This window comes from Balaenoptera ricei, chromosome 1, assembly GCF_028023285.1.
Source record: "Balaenoptera ricei isolate mBalRic1 chromosome 1, mBalRic1.hap2, whole genome shotgun sequence".
NCBI lineage: Eukaryota > Metazoa > Chordata > Mammalia > Artiodactyla > Balaenopteridae > Balaenoptera > Balaenoptera ricei.
Genome location: NC_082639.1, coordinates 148,443,610 through 148,466,034, shown reverse-complemented (window position 1 = coordinate 148,466,034; position 22,425 = coordinate 148,443,610). Strand labels below are relative to the sequence as shown.

General features: G+C 35.0%; 1 protein-coding gene across 1 annotated transcript in view; it reads right to left on the bottom strand.

The window, feature by feature from the left end:
* HMCN1 (hemicentin 1) overlaps positions 1 to 22,425 on the bottom strand; it is a 518,244-nt gene that overhangs the window by 142,526 nt on the left and 353,293 nt on the right. Inside the window, exons 49-55 of the mRNA XM_059937996.1 lie at positions 15,066 to 15,257; positions 11,376 to 11,549; positions 9,977 to 10,090; positions 8,996 to 9,141; positions 5,045 to 5,195; positions 3,513 to 3,707; positions 1,931 to 2,044 (exon numbers count right to left, since the gene is read on the bottom strand). Of these exons, the coding sequence (XP_059793979.1) occupies positions 1,931 to 2,044; positions 3,513 to 3,707; positions 5,045 to 5,195; positions 8,996 to 9,141; positions 9,977 to 10,090; positions 11,376 to 11,549; positions 15,066 to 15,257 (1,086 nt within the window). The remainder of the gene's footprint in view (positions 1 to 1,930; positions 2,045 to 3,512; positions 3,708 to 5,044; positions 5,196 to 8,995; positions 9,142 to 9,976; positions 10,091 to 11,375; positions 11,550 to 15,065; positions 15,258 to 22,425) is intronic.

Here is a 22,425-nt window from a genome sequence, read left to right as displayed (position 1 = left end):
AAAGCTATGACTAAGCCAAATAGCTCCAACTCCAGTGTTTGACTGTCTATCACACCCCCCATAGTGGCAATCTCTAAGGTTCTCTGTTTTCCATAGGCCCAAATACCGGCCCTGCCACTGTCTTTCTTCTTCTCATACTTAAGGAAAGGACTAAATACAGTTGATACACATTCCCACATATCCCTTCTTACCATTCCAAGGTATGGCAATTCACTACCATGAAAGGCTAATTGACCCCTCTCGGTTTCTTGATTGCATTTTTCCCCTGTTCTAGAACTTGCTCCATCAATCCTTGCCCCCTCCTCCCATCAACACACATACTTGAAACTTTAACTTGTCTCTTTCTGTTGGATCATTTTCCTTGGTCTATAAGCAAGTTCAAATCTCTCTTAAATATGTTTTTTCAAACAAGCTCTTTTCTTAACACTCTATTTCATCTCTTCCTGCCTCTTCAAAATGTCTTAAGAGTACTCTATATTTGTTTCCTTTTCTTTCTGATTATTTGCTCGATATTTATCCTTTTGTTCTGTGGCTTTGTATCACACCATACTATACATAAATTGATCTTCGGAATTTCACTAATGATTTCTTAGTTTCAAATGGCCTTTTCCCCCAGTTTTTATTTTCTTAAACTTACTTTAGCATTCCATACTAAACCCACTTCTTGATAACCTTTCCTATGCCTTGAATAGGTGATATGGTAGTTTACTACTTTTCATTAACTCCTCAGATTGTTTCTCCTCTATTTTCTTTTTCCTGTCTCCTACTTGTAAATGATCCCACAATGATTTTTTTTTTTTATCTTCTCCTAAGCTATCTATGACCGTTTCTGCTGGAAATCTCATGCCTTTGAATATCACCTGTTTGTGGATAACTCTCAACTCTATATTCTTAGTTCAATTCTCTCTCCTGTGTTGTAGTTCCATATTTCCAATGTCTCATTCAACATCTTCCTAAGTATCTTGGTATCACGCCAAATTCAATACATCCAAAACAAAATTGACTTCCTTCTTCCCAAGTTATGTTGTTTTCCCAAATCTTCTATTTTTATTGCTCTTGCTATAATTTTCTTAATCACCCAGGGTAAAAATCTCAGTGTCATCTGATACTCTCAGATAAGTGCCTAATGCTTCATATCACTTAATCACTTTCTCTGTAAAATCTTTCATACCAACTGCTTCCTATACATTCCTACTGCTACTTCTCTAGCTCATCTCCTTCTCATGGAAGCATCTATTTATTCCTGCTTCTAGTAAAATCACCTTTCTTTTCCCTTAAAGGTGCAATACTTCTTCTACTCTCAGTCCCTGCATTCATAATATGACTGTGATCCAAGGGTGGACATATGTATTACGCCTTATCAATTAGGCCTCTTGGCCTCTGTAATTGGTTCAGAAATGCATATGTGAGTCATGCTTGGCCAGTTAAAGCCACGGAAATCCAATTCTGGGACTTCAGTTGTAAATACTGGATAAGAAAAGCTTTCACTTTGGATGTGAAACTAAGAAGATGTGAGATTATAGAGTTTCTAGGGGCCCACTTGCTATCCAAAGGGATTCCCCACCTGAGAGTGATGCTAACAGAGAAAAACAAAGCCAAGAGAAAGAGAAAGGTAAAGTTTGGTGGACCTCTTTTGAGCCATAGAAGTCAGATATGACTATAGCCAGCTCTACTCTGGGACTTTTCAGGTTCATGAATCAGTGATTTTCTCTCTCTCTCTCTTTTTTTTTTAAGCTAGTTTGTTATTTGATACTTCAGGAGTCCTAACTAATGTGCTTTCAATTTGTATTAAGGCAGCTCCCTGGGAAAGCTATCAGGTTCTGATTATGTCTTTAAAATGCTTAGTGCAACATCATGCAAACATGAGTTCCTCAAAAAACTTTTGAGTGAAAGAATGCATAATAAACAAAAAAACGAACGAAAAACTCACAGAGTACACGGACATCATACTGAAGGGAGTCTTCTCCAGCCTCATTCACAGCCACACACATATATCTCCCAGCATCTTCTACTTTAGCCCGGGGAATCTGTAACACTCGCCCTCCTGAAAATATATCCCAATACATATTTTTACTTCTCTAAATCTTAGAGTGAAAGTGGTCATAAACAGAGATATAATTTTTCAGGTCTAATGACTTCCTTACATTTCCTTTCAAGGCTCTTACTTCATCCAGTGTTTCAGTGTGAATCCCACATACCACATTTAGGACAAACACTGCATTATTGAAAAGTGACCCAGCATATGAATGAGACCTCCTGAGAACTAAATAGCTTGTACAGAGCAAGGGAGGAATGTCGCTCCATGGCCCTCTCACATTCCATGTGGAATGTTGCTATGTGGTGACTTCTTGCCTTTACAGTTTTGAACACATGTAAAAGAAGTGTACACTGTTGGAGGCAAGTACTGATTTGAGAAAATAATAGCCAAGGATATAAAAGGTATAAAGTATACCTTTATACATATGATCTGAAAGAATAACTGTGTATTTTTAAACTTTTCATGTTGATGTAATGTCAAACTTAGAGAAAAGTTGCAATAATTATATTAAAAATTTTACCTGTGTTTATCAATAATTTGTATTTCAATCCAATTGTTTGATGTCTGTCATAAAAATGTACATATTAACTTTATTTATATATATAAATGAGTAATACTCTCAAATGATTCAGAAAAAGATTGAGAGTATATTGGAGACATGATGCCCCTTCATCCCTAAATATTCATACATATGTATTTCATTAAAACAAGGTATAATGATCAAAATCAGAAAATGTAAAATCTGTGAAAAAAGTACTATTGAACCATAGTCCATATTCAAATTTCACTATTATTACAATATTGTCTTTAATAGCTATTTTTCCCCAAGCCCAGATCCAATTTAGGATCACATGTAGTTGTCATTTCTATCTAGTCTCTCTTCTTTTTTTGCCAAGATATTTTTTTATTTAATTGAGATGAAATTTACATACATTGGAAGGCACTGGGCTTTAAGTGTACAATCTGATAAATTTTGACAAGCCTATTTGAATGTTTGCTAAAAGTAAATAGAAGCCTTGAAAATATTATTTTTCCACAATTTAAAGATCTCCTTTTCCATCGATAAACATGTAATAACTAAAATATTTGAAACTAAAATCTTTACTATCGATTTATGAGTAATAACTACTTGCAAATATATTCTAGAATTTATCATTAATAATGTATAGAAACAAAACTGATTATTTCATCACACTATTTAGAAAAATGGAGGCACAAGGGAGCCAAAGGACTTTCTTAAGTTGATAGAATGATCGCATAGTAGATATGAAAATTAACTAGGTATTCTATCCTATGTCAGATTCTCAGTCTAGGCTCTCCTAGCTTGAAGCTACATAGATACCAATGGCATTCAGTAGCCTGTGTCAGTTAAATTACAAGGCCAGAAAGTCAATCAATTTGACTGGTCTAATAAATGAGAAGAAACACATTTGACAGAGATTCAGATTTTCACCCTGTTCCTAGCAATCTTTACCTGGTAAAATCAATACCCTATCACTTGAGGTCAGAGGGTGGCCATCTTTATACCATGTCAGTGTAGGAGGAGGAGCAGCGTTTGTCTCACAGTAAAGAGAGGTGGGATTGTTGATGATCACATCCTTGGCTTCACCACTCCTGCCAGTATCCAGCATGTTTCCTATTTCCCAGAGCTTGTGAAAACTTGGAGGAACTATGGAGAAAAGACATGAAATTTTGGACTCATGTAAATGACAGTGTCAATCCATTAAAGAAAGATCTTGGCGGTATTTTCACAAGAGTGATTTGTACATGTAATAAATTAGACAATGTGAAAATATTTTCAAGTACTTATACACCTACCAACTTAGCCTTTGGCTAAAAAAAGTAGTAGACAGAAGTCAGAGCTGGTTCTCCAGTGGAAGAGCAAGAAGTATGGAGCTCAGAATGCTGTGCTCATGCTTTGCTCGCCATTCTTGTTCAAAGGCTCTAGCATTTAGAACATAAAATGTCCTGCTCTCAGGAAGGACCTACTATAATAAACATGGCTAAAGACTATGATCATAGCAGGGAAAACTAATTTTGAGAAATCATTAAAAAATACTGGCTCAATAGAGCATTTCCCAATGATTTGTCTTATTCAGAAAACTAAAGAAGTTATGCAGCCAAGATTAATAAGTCTATTAAAAAATATAATGGGACATTCTCAAAGTTTTCTGGGTGACAAGTATGAACTTTCTAGAAGGTAATTTGCCTGTACATCAAAAGCACTGCAAAAGTGTATAACACTTGACCTAAAATTTCCATCATTAAGAACTTATGAAAAATAAAAAATGTGCAAAAGTTTTAGGTATAAAGATGTTCAATGAAGCATTATATATGAGTAGTAAAAGCTTGGACACACCCAGACATTCAACAATAGGAGTCTGGTTAAATAAATATTTGGATACTCAACTGATAAAACAGGTATAGTTATTAAAAATCATGTTGAGAGTAATAATATCAACAATAATAGCAAATATCATTTCTTAAGCATTTTGCTAAGAGTTTTATATACTTTATCTTATTTAGTACTCACCACAATTCTACAAGGCATTAATTCTAAAAGTGAGAAAATGGGGTTTAAAATATTTAGGTAACTTGCCCAAGTCACAAAGCTTGAAGGAGCCTAAATCATCATTCAATTCCAAGTGTGACTACTTTAAATTCTGATATAATGTTACATTAGCTTTCTGATAAACTTCATGATATAATGTTAGGGGAAAGCTAACGTAACAGAGAAGTATGTATTGTGTGATCCCAATTTATAAATGAACTATACATTTACAAAAATATATCAGAAGGAAACACATAAAAATAACTGAGGTAATCCTGAATGAGGTGATTATTGTCTTCTTTGTTAATTTCTTGAGTCCGAGTTTGCAATAATGAATTTATATTATTGTCAACAGAAAAAAAACACTATTTAAAATAAACCAAGTCAAATCTCTTTTTCATTGCTTTGCCAGATCATATAAATTAAATTACATACAATAAACATATTAGTATTACCTTGTATATTCACATCAAAATCCAGCTCATCTTCACCTGCGATATTAGAAGCTATACACGTGTATCGTCCAGTGTCTGATATTTGAGCCTCCCTGATTTGAAGTGTGTGTCCATTGGCAGCAATAGTAACATGATCATCTGCTTTAAGGGGCTGTGATTCAATTATAATAATGTTATCATTAAGTACTCCAGTAAATCCACTAGGGCATCATGCAGTTGAGAGTTTTTATGATTCTTTAATAAGTAAAAATAAAAATTTAGGTGAAATACTCAAGACAACAATAACAATTTACTTTGAATAAGCTGACTGTTTTTGAGTAATCATGTCCTATAGTTTACATGTGTGCCAAGTGTTTCTGGGTGGTGCATTTATAAATTATTTATGATGAAATATGTTCTTAGGTGCCATATCCATTTATCCATGTTGCAGAAAAAGAACTTCAGCTGATCCCACATTGTAGTAAAAAAGTGTATCTTTTCTTACTATTTTGTAGCAAATGCTAGAGTTTTATAATGAAAGACTGAAGGCATTAGCATAGTCTGATTTGATTTAAAAATCACTATTGCTCATTCAGAAACATCATTACTTCATAAAAGAGAAAATTTAACCTAGATATATTTATATTATGATGTTTTATTGAAAACATTACCGACATTTAATAGGACATTTCTCATCTTCTAAACATTTCCGAATATACTAAATTCCCTCTTATTCCTTGAAAATTTTAGTTCCTGGCTCACTGTTACTCCTTCCAATGATACTCTTCTCATAATTCTTGGTGATTTCATTACCCACATAGACAGTCATCCAATGCTTTGTGCTCTCAGCTCCTTGACCTCCTATTTTTTTTTGCCCCAACACTCTCTTAGCCACTCAATAGGAGAGTCATACCTAGAACTTATAATTACCAATAATCACATCTCTTCAGAATCTCAGTTTCAAGTTCTCACCTTCTGACCACCACCTCTTAACTTACTAACTCTTTTCCTCTAGAATCCCAACTCCCATAATATTTTGATCCCATGGGAGGACCCAAAATTCACTGAACTTGCAATCTTTTCCCTATCACTCACTCTCCTCCTGACCCAGAGAAGGTCTATTATGGCAATCACTCCTTGTATAAACTACTATAAAAAAATCAACTCCTTTGCCTCCTCTCCCTTTATCTTATTCCCCCGGCAAAACTGGTTAATACCAGTTTCTGTCCATTCTGAACATCCCCTGATCTACTCAAGAACATTCCTCCAGCAACTGTGTCCTCTCTCATGTGAGTCATCATCAATTGCTTTTTTTCCACTGGATGATTTCAATGTATACACAACAGTATAATTTCCGCATTAAAAAAAATCTCATTAGACTGCAGCCTAACTCCACATTTTTCTATTCTGCTTTAGAGCCAGTGACTTTAAAAAGTTTTCTACCTTTGCTGTCTCCATTTCCTTCCATCTTTTCTTGAATCCTCCAGTAAGACTTTCACCATCTCTACTTGACCAAAATTGATGTTGTCAAGGTCACATGACAAGTGACATCCATGTTGCTAAATTTACTGGTCAATTCTCAGTCTTTATTTTACCTGATCAGTGGGATTTAACACAGTTTAACTGGTCTTTATTTTGAAAACTTTTTTTCTTTATCTTTAAGGACACATCACTCTCTGCCCCACAGCCTCTAAATGTAGGAGTACCCCAGGGCTTGATCCTTGGACCTCTTCTCTTTCTACCTAAACTCACTCTCCTAGTGATCTCATGCAAAACCTTGGACTCATCTTTGACTCATCTCTTTCCCTCACATCCTGCTACCACCTTCATCCAAGCAATCACCATCTATCTCCTGGACCATGGCAATAAATTCATTTCTGGACCCCATTCTTCTTCAACTAGTAAAGAAGCCAATGTAATCTTTTTAAAGCCTTAAGTCAGATCACATCACTCCTGTGTTCAAAATTTTCCAGAAGCTTTCCATCGAATAAGGGAATAAGGCCTACTGATGTACAAGCAGTATGATTTAACCCTAGCTCTCACCTTTCTCTGTGTTCCCACTAATCACTGCACTCCAGCCAAATGCCTCAGGGCCTTTGCCCCTTGCTAGTCTCTCTAGAATATTTTTCTCTCAGATATCTTATATCTGCTTCCTTCAGTTTCTGTAAGTTTCTGCTCAAATATCACCTTATCAGTGAGGCCTTCCCTAGTGTAAGAGATCACACCTCTCACACTCGCTATTCTTCCTGACTGAATTTTCTTCATAACATTTACCTTATCTGGCACTGTATGCTTTACTTGTTTGTTTAGTTTCCCCCTCCCCCCCAAACTCCATATGAGCAGAGATTTTCATCTGTTTCCTTCATAGCTGTATCACCTGCACCTAAAATAGTGTTTGGCAAATACTATGTGCTCAGTAAATAATTTGGGATGCAATGTATCATTATTAACATTATATCACTTATATAAAAATAGTATAATTTAAACTTTCCATGTCAAAGAAAAACTTCAGAGCATGAATAAACAAAACACATAGATTCTATCAAAATTTACGTGGTTACTGCTGCCAATATTTTTGGTGGCTTTTCTCAAAAACACTGTTTCACTCAAGTAGTGTTGCTTATCTGAGAAATGAACTGGAACTCATTTCTCTTATCTGAGAAATGAGAAGAAAGGATATGGAAAATAAACAAAAACCAGTATTTTTTTTGTCATATTTTAGGGGACCAATCCCAAATCTTGAAAAATTTAACTAAAGCATCATAATTGGATCAATTTCAGTCTGGATGTGAAACTAATTTAACTATTCATTATGAAACTTAAAAAAAAACAGCCCTAATTCCTAGTACAAATCTAGACTTTATCCTATTTTTATGTGTGTATGTGCTTGTGTATATGTGTGCATGGGTATAAAATGCAAGGAAAGAAAAGGTTTTAGGTAAAATTAAAAATAAAATTTGAAAGGTGAAAGGAATTGTTTCCATGCAAACTCATATACAGTTGATATTGTACCATGAAGTGTGCTTGTAGTCAGAAAAGAAACTGTAAACAGAACATGGTGGGAGTTCCATATTTTTTCTTTTGCAATGGCTTCCAGATGAAACTTGCTTATAAGAGATATTTTTTTTCCTGGCTGCCAGGATTGCAAAGTCCATCTGTCTGAAATAATAAAGTTATATCTTTCTGCATCTTAAATCATGACTCTGACCTGAACATCTACAACTGGAATTTGACTGACCATTTGGTTGATTATGTGTAAAACAGGACAAACATCAGCTTAGCTATGTCACATCTGTATTAAGCAGAGTGTTAACAGCAGCTAAAAAAAAATCTATTTTGGTCTTAAAACACCAGCACATATGTTTTTAAAACATGCATGTTAGAAAATAAGTTGAATGAGAAATAAAGGCGTGTGGTCTGAAAGCCAGATTACATAATTGAAGGATGTGTCTTTTACTGAAAGTTCTTCATTGCCCCCAATTAATTGTATTGAGCACTTAATCATCACATTTAGCTTATTTTTTTCATCTTGGAACATTAAAAATGTTACCCTTTGTAAAAGTGTTAAAGGTGTTTAGAGAAAGTTCTGAATAAACTTAGCACCTGTGTTATGCCTATCATTCTAATCTGGCTCAGCACTGTCTTTGCATTTCTTCTCCACAAAGTTTACTTACTCTGAAAAACCACAGAGAACAAAAACCATTCCCCAGTGGGAAGGTGGCTGGATTTTCAAAGACAATTGCTAACGTGTATTAAAACAGTCCTTCAAACTTTAGAGTGATGAAATAATACTAAAATTGTTGAACATGGTTCAATTTTTTTGCAGTTTTATACTCTAGGAGCATGGGATTGTGCTAGTTTTAAGGTCACATTGATTCTCTGAGTTATCTGTGTCTGGGTGTTTTGTTTTTTAATTTAACTGACCATTTTAGTCTATAAGAAACCATCAGCAAATGAAAAAACTTGACTGGCCTGTCCATCCTTGTACCAGCTGAGAGAGGCAGAAGGAATTGCATAGACTTCACATTCCAAGGTCAGGGTGTTGTTTACTTTGATCTTCACTTCTCTGGGGGAAAGACCTGGCCCCAGGAGGTCGCTTTTACTGATTATGGGTGGAACTGCATAAACACGAATATTAAAGTATTAAACATTAGTTCTTTTAAATGGAATGACATGGAACACAGTGAGGATCACTTAATAAGAAAACAAGGAAATAACTTAGGCATTTTCTATGCTCTCCTTTCATCAAGGACCCAAGTTAGCATCTTATGAAATGGCAGTGTTCATATACAGAATGTGAAGAAAACTACCTTTCTCCCCTCATCATTATAATACTGCCAATGAGGTTAATGTTCTTCACAGAACAGTTAGGTTAGGTTGTTCCGGGTCCCCAGACACAGTCTGAATATGACCCATAGAATGCATTTTATTAGTCACTAAGGGGAATGATTCAAAGAATAAAAGACAATCAAAAAGATGCTCTTCCTTTTTAAAAACAAAATTCTGAAATTTATTGCCTATCAGTGGTAGCATTAGTTTTTTTTTAATAGGTCAATGTACAGTGGATTAGCCCAAAGTCACTGACAAACTCATCGTAGGCTGTTGAATAGAGCGTATATATTTAAGGAAGAGTTTTGTGCATGCAAGTACTTATACGCAGCAGAATTCAGAAGAGGGTAATTCACAAGAAAAAAATAGAGAAACTTAAGGAAGTGCCACTGACAAGTTCTCCAAAAAGTTGAAGAGAGCAGATTCAGTGGGCTTTCACATCTTTAAGCAATTGAAGTCATGGGCACATTGCTTAATTCAACTTCCATCTTAATGGAGCAAGCTGGATAAACGATAAACTTTAATGATGAATATAAATAATTATGAACCCATAATGAAAAACAGAATTGAAAAAGTTAGAAAACCTGGAGAAAACTAGGAACATAGTGTTCTTTCGGAACTTACTGTAGACCTTCACTTCATAGTGCTTTATCATCTCTCCTGCCTCATTAGTGGCTACACAAGAGTATCTCCCAGCACTGTCCTTCTGTGCATTTAGGATCTGCAGAGTCCTACCTCCTGAAAAACAATGGAATACCAAAGAATCTCTGAAGTCACAGTGGCAGCAGGGTTTGCACAAACCACCAGGTTTTAGTTCTTACTATTAACACATTTCTTCTTCTCTATGCCAATTCTGTAAGAGACATTTGTCATAGACAAACTACAATACAGATGGGCATTACTTGGTGGATGGAGACATTCACTAAGTCCACGATGGTCCTCCGTGGTAATGACTCTCATGCTCATTCTGACCCTCCCCTACCTCTCTGCACACACTGTAATTAAGGTTCTTATTTTACTCTCTTCACAAATAGGTCTTCTGCCTTTGTCATCTTCTTCCTCTCATCTACCTGGCCTATCAGTAGAGATTGATCTTGCTAAAACACAATTTTTATTATGGTATCTTTCTTCCTAAAAATCTTCAGTGGTTCTCAATTGACTAAAGTATAAAGTCAAAACTCTCAAATCCAGGTATTTAAAACATGACTCCAACATTCCTTCCTGATCTTATCTCCTACCTGCCCCCTTCCCTGCCATACACACATGTACACACAATGTCTCCACTCAAGAAGGAGGCGAGGAATCTGTTTATTATTACTTGCACATAGATATGCCATTCTCCTTCGTACTTTCCCATACTAGACATCCTGAAGGATCTGAAATCTCTCCTAACTCATTTCCAACTAACAAAATTCTATAACTTTCTTTAAGGTTTGGTTCAAGTTCTGTCTATGACAAAGCATTTCCTGACTGCTTCAGCCCACGGTGGCCATTCCTTCTTTTGAATTCTTCTAAAACTGGTCACTATCCCATTTATCAGAACCTATGACTATTCAGAACCAATGATTATTCATGGATTCCTGTTGTTAATGAACTTTCACATGTATTATCTCTATAAATTTCTTACAGCCAGTGATCATACTTTTAAATTCTTTCTGTTTTCATACATATTATCAGGTATTAAAGAGGAATAAATAAACTCTGTCAATCTAAATACTAACCTTCAAGGGTTAATTCAACAAAAAGTGAATTTCTACTCTTTTTGGCATTCTACATTATATTTGAGCAATTAATTACACTGTAGTATTTATTTATTTGCCTTTTATTTACTTTATTGGTCTTTCAAAAAGTAATTTTAGATAACTTAGATTACAACATACATACAAAATATTAAAAAATAAGATAGCAATAGTACAATACCACCAACAACATAAGTATTTTTATAAAAATAGTCAATGATTCTGTTCTTCTGTAAAAGTAGATGGCACAAATGCAACTTGGGCATCTGAAGTAAGCTAATTACCTGGAAGAATACGGATATTTCGGTTGGATTCTAAAGGAGTTCCATTCTTAAACCAGGTGATGGTGGCTGGGGGATATGAATAAGCTTCACAGACCAAAGATGTGGGGCTGTTAAGGATAACAGTGACATCTTCAGGGATGCCATCGCTATCAACACCAGCAATTGTAGGAGATACTGAAAAAGATTTAAAACTTGATCAAAGAAATATATTCAGAAATGTCTTTATTTGTACATTTTGAAGTTTCCATAGTACTTATTTGTGTAATTCCGTTCCCTAACAATTACAGAAACAATTGATTAGTGTTCTCATTCTACGCAAAAGCGGTGAGAACCTCAAAAAGCTCACAGAGTAATGGAGGAGATGACACATAAAAAGGAATCATAACACAATGTAGTATGGGCAATACTGGGAATTTTGGTGCAGGATATATGGAGGCATGGCATTCAGTCCAATCTGAGGTGTGGGGTGGTGTGTGGACTCTCATCAGGGAAGATCTCCTAACGGAGCAGATTTCAAACTGAGCCTCAAAGGACTGGTGGTGGTCAGAAGGTGAAAGAAGGGAGACTACTAGGAGGAGGGAGCATATTGGGAGCAGAGTAGTGTAAACAATGAGGGGCAAGCAGGAAATATATAGAGGATGGATTCAAGGGGGTCAATGTTGGAAGCAGGGGAAAGACAGACAAAGTACATTTGTTCCATAAAAGATAGTGAGGGCCTGAACTAGAGCACTGAAGAAAGGCATAAAGAGGAGGGAGCAACTAAAGAAAAATTTAGGAAATCAATTGGCAGGATTTGATGACAGAATTTAAGGGGTAAAGAAACCAACGTCAAAGATAACTTCCAATTTTATTGCTTGGGAATGAACCTAGGTAAACTTCAATGAAGCAAAATAAATAGAAAATATGGAAAGATTTGCTCACTTAGGAGGGGAAGATGATTTGTTCAGTCTCAGTATCTTGAATTTTAAGTGCTTGTGAGAATTCCAGGTAGAAATGTCCAACAGGCAACTGTATATAGAAATCTGAACCTTGGGAGAAGGATCAGGGTTGCAGGTATGGATTTTAAAAAGTCTCCAGTTGATAAGAGATGATTATTAAACCTCTGGGAATTAAGTTTTTGTTACTTGATGAGAATATCTAGAGTAAAATGAACACTGAAGTAAGGACAAAATGTGAGGGGACTTAACGTTTAAGAGACAGATTAAGTAAGAGTCCATAAAGGAGGGAGAAAGGGAGCAACCAAAGGGGTGCAAGGATAACTGGGGAAGAGCAGTGTCCAGGAGAAAGTGATACATAATATCCAAACATTAAGATAAGGACTGAACAATGTTTGTTGGATCTAACAACAGGGTAGTCTTCACCACAGCAGTGTCAAGAATGGTGTGGGCAGAAGCCCATATTTAGTGGGACAAGAAGTATAGACAGGGAGTGGTGACTATATGAAGTGATGGAGACAGTAGAAGGTAAAGATGAAGGTAAGGCAGATGGTGGGCATGACCGGCAGACCAAAGAAGGGGGAAAGATACAGGATCAAGGGCATAAGCAGAAGCAGTAACTGTGAACACAAAGGATAACACCCTCTGGGAAAAGAAAGGGTAAAGACACTGAATTATGGCTGGGTAGACTGGAAATTGCCAGTGCACACACTTGAATAGCCTCAACTTTATATGAAGTTGGTGAAAAGAAGACTTGAATTCAGATCCCTCATCTTCAATGAATGAGGGAAAATGATAAGAAATAAGTAACTAGGAAGGGGGTAGGAGGCAGAGGAAGGAATATAGTCAGAGAGCACGACTTGAGATGCCTGGGGTAAAGAATAAGTGATCTCCACTGGAGAGAGTCCCCAGGGAGCTAATGTCTCTTGGGAAGTCAGATTTCAGTTACTGAAAGGAGCCAGAAAGAGTGTTAAATCAGGTTTCCAGACGACAGGGATAGGATTTGGACATGAGCCAGTATTGGGAGGTGAGTCAGTGGTAGGAGGAAGGAGGCATGAGGAACATAGAGCTCTAAGAGAAGCAGTGGGCTACAGGAGAGGAGAGGAAATCCAGGGCGGGGCATTTGTCTTTCATACGCTGATGAGCAGGGGTGTTAGGAGACAACTGGCTCATGAACTCTCATTCTTACTTATCCATGCATCTGTTATTCACTGCTATGTTAGGTGCTGGGGCTATATCCTTTTCAAGATAAAAAGGGTTCTGTCCTAGGGAGTTTATAGTTTTATGTAATTATTACTTATATATACTATTTATTTGACACTTATTAATACATTATCCAGTATTCTGACTTAACATTTCTGGCCTATATATCTCTTCTACTCAATTAGACTGTAAGCTGCTTGAGGGCTGTGTCCTGTATGGGAGTTTCTATGTATGGGACTACCTATTCCCCCAGTCTAGCCAATAACTACCAAAACATACAAACAAATAAAAAATTGCAAAAGTTTACATCCTCAATTATAGGTCAGTTTATTTAAGTAGAATGAAACGTGTTTTGATATTAGTAATCAAATACAATACATTTAGGTGGTGCATTTTAAATTTCTAACATGAGCAGAAATTAGGAATCTATTTTAATATCATTTCCAAGATATAAGTATAATTTTAATGCTGCAGAAACTGAATGTGTAGTTATTTCATCATTCCTACTCCATATTTTTTCATGGTGTAGTTTTTGTTGCTCTCAAGGGGCTTGATATTCAAATGTACAAGCTAATCTGTATTAAATCAGAAGGAAGCCATGTGAGATTTAAAACCTACACTTGAGGCTGCAGTCTACATTTTAACCTAGGACTCTTCACAGCTTATCATTGACAAAATAGAATTTACACATTATATATTAATTTCAAGGGGAGGGGATTTATCTGGGAAAAAATAACTATTAATTAAATGGCAAAATATCTAAATTTGCAATGTCCAGGTAATTTACTGCACAGCAATACCTGTCAACTGTCTTCCTTTAAGATTTTTTAGGGATTAGTGAGTTAGCAAATGACACAGATAAACACACATAAAGACAGATGAGCAGCATATTGTGTTAAGAAAAAGAAAATCTACAGTAGTTGCTCACCCCAGCGGGAGCAGATGTTCTGCTCGCACTACTGCTATATAAGTTGGCAAAGGGAAGGAGGGGAAATGTGTTTTAAGACAGAGGAAAGCACACTTCTAAAATAAAATCATTTTAATGATGTTTTGTTTTGTTTGAACCCTTCAACCTCGCAAGGGACTGGGTTAATTCACTATCGCTCATGAGCAAGCATACAATTTTGGTGTGCTTGTCTGCATCTCCTCTCCTTCATCATAGTTACCAACAGAGATTTCAGTATGGGCAATTACCAGTAATGGCAGAGTCCCACAAAGAAATGATAAAACATCTCACAGTGATCCTCTTTCACTGTTGACCTGCTTCTTTTTGACCAGTATTTATTTTTCCTTTACTATTGCTTATTTAATGTCTATCTTGTTTATAGTTGTGCTTTGCACAAAACACAGTACCTGGAATATAGTAGGTATGCCAAACGTAATGAATGAAATGTATGAATTAATAAAAGAAAACCAGCAAATGTACACAAGCACTGGTCCTTCTTAAATAATGAAATTCTATGGTAGAAATATTAAGTAAACAGAAAAAGAAGAGAATTTAGCCTATTGCCATGGCTGATTCTTCAAGATTTGCAGCAATGCTTATACCTACCCAACACATTAAGACTGAAACTTCTGCTCTTGTCACCAGCTGTATTAGAAGCCAAACATGTATATCTTCCAGTGTGTGACACCTGGGCATTGGTAATCTGAAGAAAACGGCCACGAGACATAAGATGATGGGTGTCATCTTCTTTGAGGAACTGCCCATCTTTCTGCCATGTAATTTCTGGCACTGGATTCCCTATAACAAAAAGCCATTTCTGAGAGTTGGCTAATAATTACATGTCTACAGTTGGTAACTAAAAGGATGCATTTTCATTCATTTCCCTTTTAAAATATTCTACTTCTGAAACAATGTAGTAGCCATTCATTTTAAAATAAATTTGCAAACATAACTGAATTTATAATAATAATCATGCTATGATTTAAAAAATCTATAAGTGAAATAGTTATGTTAGTCTCTGTGTTTAACTAAATTTATACCATACCTTAGGATATTATAATTAAATATTTTCATAGTAAAATACACTTAAAAAATAATGGAGCATGCATGTTTACTAAAATTATTACTCATGAATACCTTTGTATTCATATTAAATTTTTAAAGAAGATTTTTATTTTTGAAGAAAAGCTGTAAAAAAGGAAAAAAAAACTTTAATTAAACAATTCAACAAGCAGATATGTATACCAGGATTCTAGCACAGATATATAGATAGGGAGAAAGATAGAAATATATAGTAATTATTCCTTTAATATTTATAGCCTAGAGAAAAAAGATCTTTCATATTTTTCATGGGAATTTTGTTAAATATTAAGCTTTAAATTGCTCAAACAGTTTTTTTTTTGAAAATTTAAAACTATAAAAACAAGCTCTGTTAGGAAAGAGGATTAGGATGATATCATATTAAGGCACAACTGTATTGGCCATGGAGCTTGTTCTATGGCCCTGCCTGGGCAGGAAAGCAAATTCACAGGCCCACCCAACTGCTGAGTATAGCACACAGTCCTATCCAACTAGGAAGTATGACCAGAGAATCCAGGTAACCACAGGCCTATTCTACAGTTGCACTTGGGCAGGAAACCAAACCATCAGTCCTATTCAACTGTTCCCAGACAATGGCACCCCCTGCCCCAACCTCACATCTCAGGCAGAGGCAGTGGCCTCACCCAAATAGAGACCCTGAGAGAAAACTCCACCTGCCCAACGATGCTACCAGCTGACCCATCCAGAATCCCAAGCTGAGTTGAACGGTGAAGGACAATCTCTGCTGAAGCAAACCTGTAAAGTCTGGAATCAGAGACCCTTTACTCAAGTGTGCAGATATCAATACAAGGAATCAGGTAAACATGACACCTCACAGGAAACTAATAAAGCTCCAATAACTCAGTAACTGACTCTAAAAAATGGAGATCTATGAACTGTGAATTCACAATAATACTCTTAATCAAGTTTAGTAAACAAAATGAAGAAAACAATGCATGAACAAAATGAGAAGTTCAACAAAGAAACAGAAATCATAAAAGAACCACAATCAAACAAATGAATCCTAGAGCTAAAAAATAGAATGACTGAACTAAAGAATTCAAAAGAGAGCTTCAACTTCAGACCTGAAGAAACAAAAGAAAGAATCAGTAAACTAGAAGATGGTTCGTTTGAAATTATCCAGTCAGAGGATCAAAATGAAAAAAGAATGAAAAGTGAAGAAAGCCTACAGGAGTTATGAGACACCATTACAAAAACAATATACACATTATGGAAATCCCAGAAGGAGAGGAGAATGAGAAAGGAACAGAAAGTATATTTAAAGTGATAATGTCTGAAAACTCCCCAAACTCCAGACTCATGAGGCACAAAAGATCCCAAATAGATTGAACTAAAAAAGGGCTACACTGAAACACATTATAACTAAATTTTGAATGTAGTAAGAAGAAAGCAACACATCACATACAAGGGAACCCCCCATAAGAGTATAGGCAGATTTCTCATAAGAAACTTAGAAGGCTAGGAGAGAATGGCATAAAACATTCTAAATATTGAAAAAAAAGCCTGTCCACCAAGAATACTATAGCTGGCAAAATATGAATGACAGATAAAGATTTTCCCAGACAAACAAAAGCTGAGGAAAACAAACAAAAACAAAAACATACACCAGACCTGTCTTACAAGAGATGCAAAATGGCATTCTCAAGTAGAAACAAAAGGATGCTAATTATCATCATAAAATCACATAAATGTATGTGCAAAACTCACTGCTAATGGTAAATATGTAGTCAAAGTCATATTCTCTAACACTGTGATGGTGATACGTAACTCACTTTTAAAATTTAAAAAACAAACATTTTAAAAATAACTGTATCTACAATAATTTGTTATTAGATACACAAAATAAAAAAACATATAAATTGTAACATTAATAACCTAAGATGTGAGAGGAAGAGAAGTAAAAGTAAAGTTTATGTATGCTATCAAAGTTAAGTTATTATTAGTTTAAAATAGGATGTTATACATATAAGATATTTGATGTAAGCCTCTGGTAACCACAAAGGAAAAAAATCTTTAATAGCTACACAAAAAGTTATGATAAAGCAATCAAAGCATATTGCTAAGAAAGTCATCAAATGACAAAAGAAGAGAAGGATAAGAAGCAAGGAAGAAAGGATCTACAAAACAGTTAAAAAACCCCAACAAAATGGAGATAGTAAGTCCTTACCTATCAATAATATCTTTAGATGTAATGGATTAAATTCTCCAATCAAAAGACATAGAATAGCTAAATGAAGAAAAAAAAAAAAGCAAGATCCAAAAGTATGTTGCCTACAAGAGATTCACTTTAGCTTTAGAGGTACATGTGAACTGAGAGTAGAGGGATATAAAAAGATATTTCAAGAACATGGTAACCAAAAGAAAGCTGGGGCAGCTATACTTATATCAGCCTAGACTTTAAGCTAAAATTGGTCAAAAGAGGCAAGAGACAATGAAAAAGGGGTCAATCCATCAGAAAGACATAATAACTGTAAATATTTATGCACCCAATATTGGAGCACCTAAATATATAAAGCAAATACTAACAGAGCTAAAAGGAGAAATAAGCAGCAATAAAATAATAATTGGGGACTTTAATACCCCACTCTCAACAATGGATAGGTCATCCAGTCAGAGAATCAATAACAAATCAGAGATATGAAAATTACCGTAGACCCACTATACCTAACAGACACATACAGAGCGTTCTATCCAACAAAAGTAGAATACACATTCTTCTCAAGCACACATAGAACATTTTCTAGGATAGCTCATAGGTTAGACCACAAAACAAATCTCAGTAAATCTAAAATGACTGAAATCATACCAAATGTCTTTTATGACCACAATGATATGAAACTAGAAATCAATAACAGGAAGAAAGGTGGAAAATACACAAATGAATGGAAATTAAATGACATACTCTTGAACAACCAATGTATCAAAGAAGATATCAAAAGGGAAAAAAAAATTTGAGACAAATGAAAATGGAAACACAACACACCAAAACTTAAGGGATAGAGCATAGGCAGTTTTAAGAGGGACATTCATACTGATAAATGCATACATCACAGAAGAAATAAGATCTCTAAAAAAAATCTAACAGTACACCTCAAGGAACTAGGAAAAAAACAGACTAAGTCCAAAATTAGCAGAAGGAAGAGAATAATAAAAATTAGAGCAGAAATAAATGAAATAGAGTACAAGGAAACAATAGAAAAGATTAATAAAACTAAGAATTGGTTCTTTGAAAAGATAAAATTGACAAAACATTAGCTAGACTAAGAAAAAAAAAAAAGACAGGGCCCAAATAAATAAGATTATAAATGAAAGAGGAGACATTACAACTGATACCACAGAAATACAAAGAATCATAAGAGACTACGCTCAACAACTATAGCCAACAAACTGGACAACCTAGGAGAAATGAGTAAATTCCTAGAAATATACAACCTGTCAAGACTAAATCATGAAGAAACAGAAAATCTGAACAGACCAATTACTAGTAAGGAGATTAAACCAGAAGTCAAAACCTCCCAACAAGGAAAATCTAGGACCAGATGGTTTCAGTGATAAATTTTACCAAATGTTTAAAAAAGAATTAATATCAAGTCTTCTCACTCTTTCAAAAAATTGACAAGGGAACATTCCCAAACTCATTTTACAAGGCCAGCATTACCCTGACACCCAAGTCAGGTGAGGACACCACAAGAAAAGAAAACTACAGGCCAACATCCCTGATGAATATAAATACAAAATTCTCAGAAAATACTAGAAAACTGAATTCAGCATCAAATTGAAAGGATCATACACCATGATCAAATGGTATTCATCTCTGGGATGCAAGGATGGTTCAAGATACGCAAATCAATATAATACATTATATCAATAGAATGAAAGATAAAAATCATATGCTCATCTCAATAGATGCAGAGAAGCACTTGACCAAATTCAACATCTATTCATGATAAAAACTCTCAACAAATTGTATATAGAAGGAACATTCCTCAACATAATAAAGGCCATATGACAAATCTGCAGCTAACATCATACTGAGTACTGAAAGATTGAAAGTTTTTTAAGATCAAGAACAAGATGAGGGTGCCCACTCTCATCATTCCTATTCAACACATTATTGGAAGTCCTAGCCAGACAATCAGGCAAGAAAAAGAAATAAAAGGCATCAGAATTGGAAAGGAAGAAGTAAAGTTCTCTCTATTTGTAGATGACATGATTATTTATATAGAAAGTCCTAAAGACTCCACCCAAAAACTGTTTGCTTTAATCAACAAATTCAATAAAGTTTCAGATACAAAATCAACATAAAAAAGTCACTACATTTTTATACACTAACAACAAATGATCTGAAAAAGAAACTAAAAAAAAATCTCATTTGCGATAGCATCAAAAAAAAAAAATACTTAGGAATAAATCTAACCAAGGAGGTGAAAGATCTCTACGTTGAAAACTACAAGACGTTGATGAAATAAATAAAAGAAGACACAAATAAACGGAAAGATATCTTGTGTTCATGGATTGAAAGAATTAATATTGTTAAAATGTCCATATTACCCAAAGCTATTTATAGGTTCAGTGCAATCTCTATGAAGATTCCAATGGCAATTTTTACAGAAATGGAAAAAAAAAATCTTAAAATTTGTTTGGAATCACAAAAGACACTGAATAGCCAAGGCAATCCTGAGAAAGAAGAGCTGGAGGCATCACACGTCCTGACTTCAAACTACATTACAAAGCTACAGTAATCAAAACAGTAAGGTACTGCCATAAAAAAGACACATAAACCAATGGAACAGAATCATAAGCATAGAAATAAACCCATGCATATACGATCAACTAATATTAGTTAAGAGGGTCAAGAATACTCAATGGAAAAAGACAGTCTCTTCAATAAATGGCAGTGGGAAAATTGGATATTCACATGCAAAAGAAGGAAACTAGACCCGTGTCTTACACCACTCACAAAAATTAACTTGAAATGTATCAAAGGCTTAAATGTAAGACCTGAAACCATAAAACTCCTGAAAGAAAACAGAGGGACAGGGACTTCCCTGGTGACACAGTGGTTAAGAATCCGCCTGCCAATGCAGGGGACATGGGTTCGATCCTTGGTCCGTGAAGATCCCACATGCTGTGGAGCTGCTAAGCTCGTGAGCCACAACTACTGAACCAGCATTCTAGAGCCCGTGAGCCACAACTACTGAGCCCGCGTGCTGCAACTATTGAAGCCTGAGCACCTAGAGCCTGTGCTCCACAACAAGAGAAGACCCCGCTCAACACAACTAGAGAAAGCCTGCGTGCAGAAACGAAGACCCAACGCAACCAAAAATGAAATAAATAAATAAAAATAAAAATGAATTAAAAATAAACATGAAAAAATAATAAAAATTTTTTAAAAAGCAGCTGAAATTAAAAAAAAAAAAGAAAACATAGGGACAAATCTCCTTGACATTGGTCTTGGCAATGATTTCTGTGATATGACACCAAAAGCATAAGCAACAAAAGCAAAAACAAATGGGCCTACATCAACTAAAAAGCTCTATACAACAAAAGAAAACATCAACAAAATTAAATGGCAACCTACAAAATGGGAAAAAATATTTGCAAACCACTATCTGATAAGGGGGTTAGTATCCAAAATATGTAAGGAACTCATATAACTCAATAGCAAACACACACACACACACACACAAAGAATTCAATTAAAAAAATGGCAAAGGACCTGAATAGACATTTTTAATATATTATTATTATTATTATTATTATTATTATTATTATATTCAAATGGCTGACAGGTACAAGACAAGCTGTTCAGCATCACTAATCATCCAGGAAATGCAAATCAAAACCACAATGAGATATCACCTCACACCTGTTAGAATAGCTATTATCAAAAATACAGGAGATGACAAGTGTTGATGAGGATGTGGAAAAAAGGGAACCCTTGTGCACCTTTGGAGGGAATGTAAATTGGTATAGCCCCTATGGAAAACAGTATCAAGGTTGCTCAAAAAACTAAAAATAGAACTACCATATGTGCAGCAATTCTACTTCTAGGCATATATCCGAAGAAAACGAAATCACTATCTCAAAGAGACATCTGCACTCCCATGTTCATTGCAGCATTATTCACAATAGCCAAGACATGGAAACAGCCTAAGTGTCCATAGATAGATGACTGGATAAAGAAAATGTGACATATATAAAACTATACATATAATTTAATATTATTATTAAATACTAAATATTACTATACAACATATAATACTAATATTATTTACTATATATATATATAATTTAATATTATCTAGCCATGAAAAAAGAAGGAAATCCTATCATTTGTGACAACACAGATAAACCTCGAGGATATTATACTAAGTGAAATAAGTCAGACAGAGAAAGACATACTGTATGTTCTCACTTATACATCAAATCTAATAAAACCAAACTCATAGAAACTGAGAACCCATTAGTGGTTATAGAGGTAGGAGGTTAGAGGTGGGGCAATGAGTGAAGGTGGTTGGAAGGCACAAAGTTCCAGTTATAAGATGATAATTGTGATTACAGTTAACAATACCATATTGTGTAATTGAAAGCTGCTAAGAGAGTAGATTTTAAAAGTTCTAATTACAAGAAAAAAAGTTGTGTAGCTATGTGCAGTGATGGATGTTAGCTAAACATTGTGGTGATCATTTTGTGTGTGTGTGTGAGTGTGTGTGTGTGTGTGTATAATCACCTTAAACTTATGCAATATTATATGTCAATTATATCTCAATAAAACTGAAAGAAAGAATAAAAAAGAAATATCTTAAAAAACCAAATGTCAATGTTAAAAAAAAAAACTGGAAGGCTCAAGATGGGATGCTAC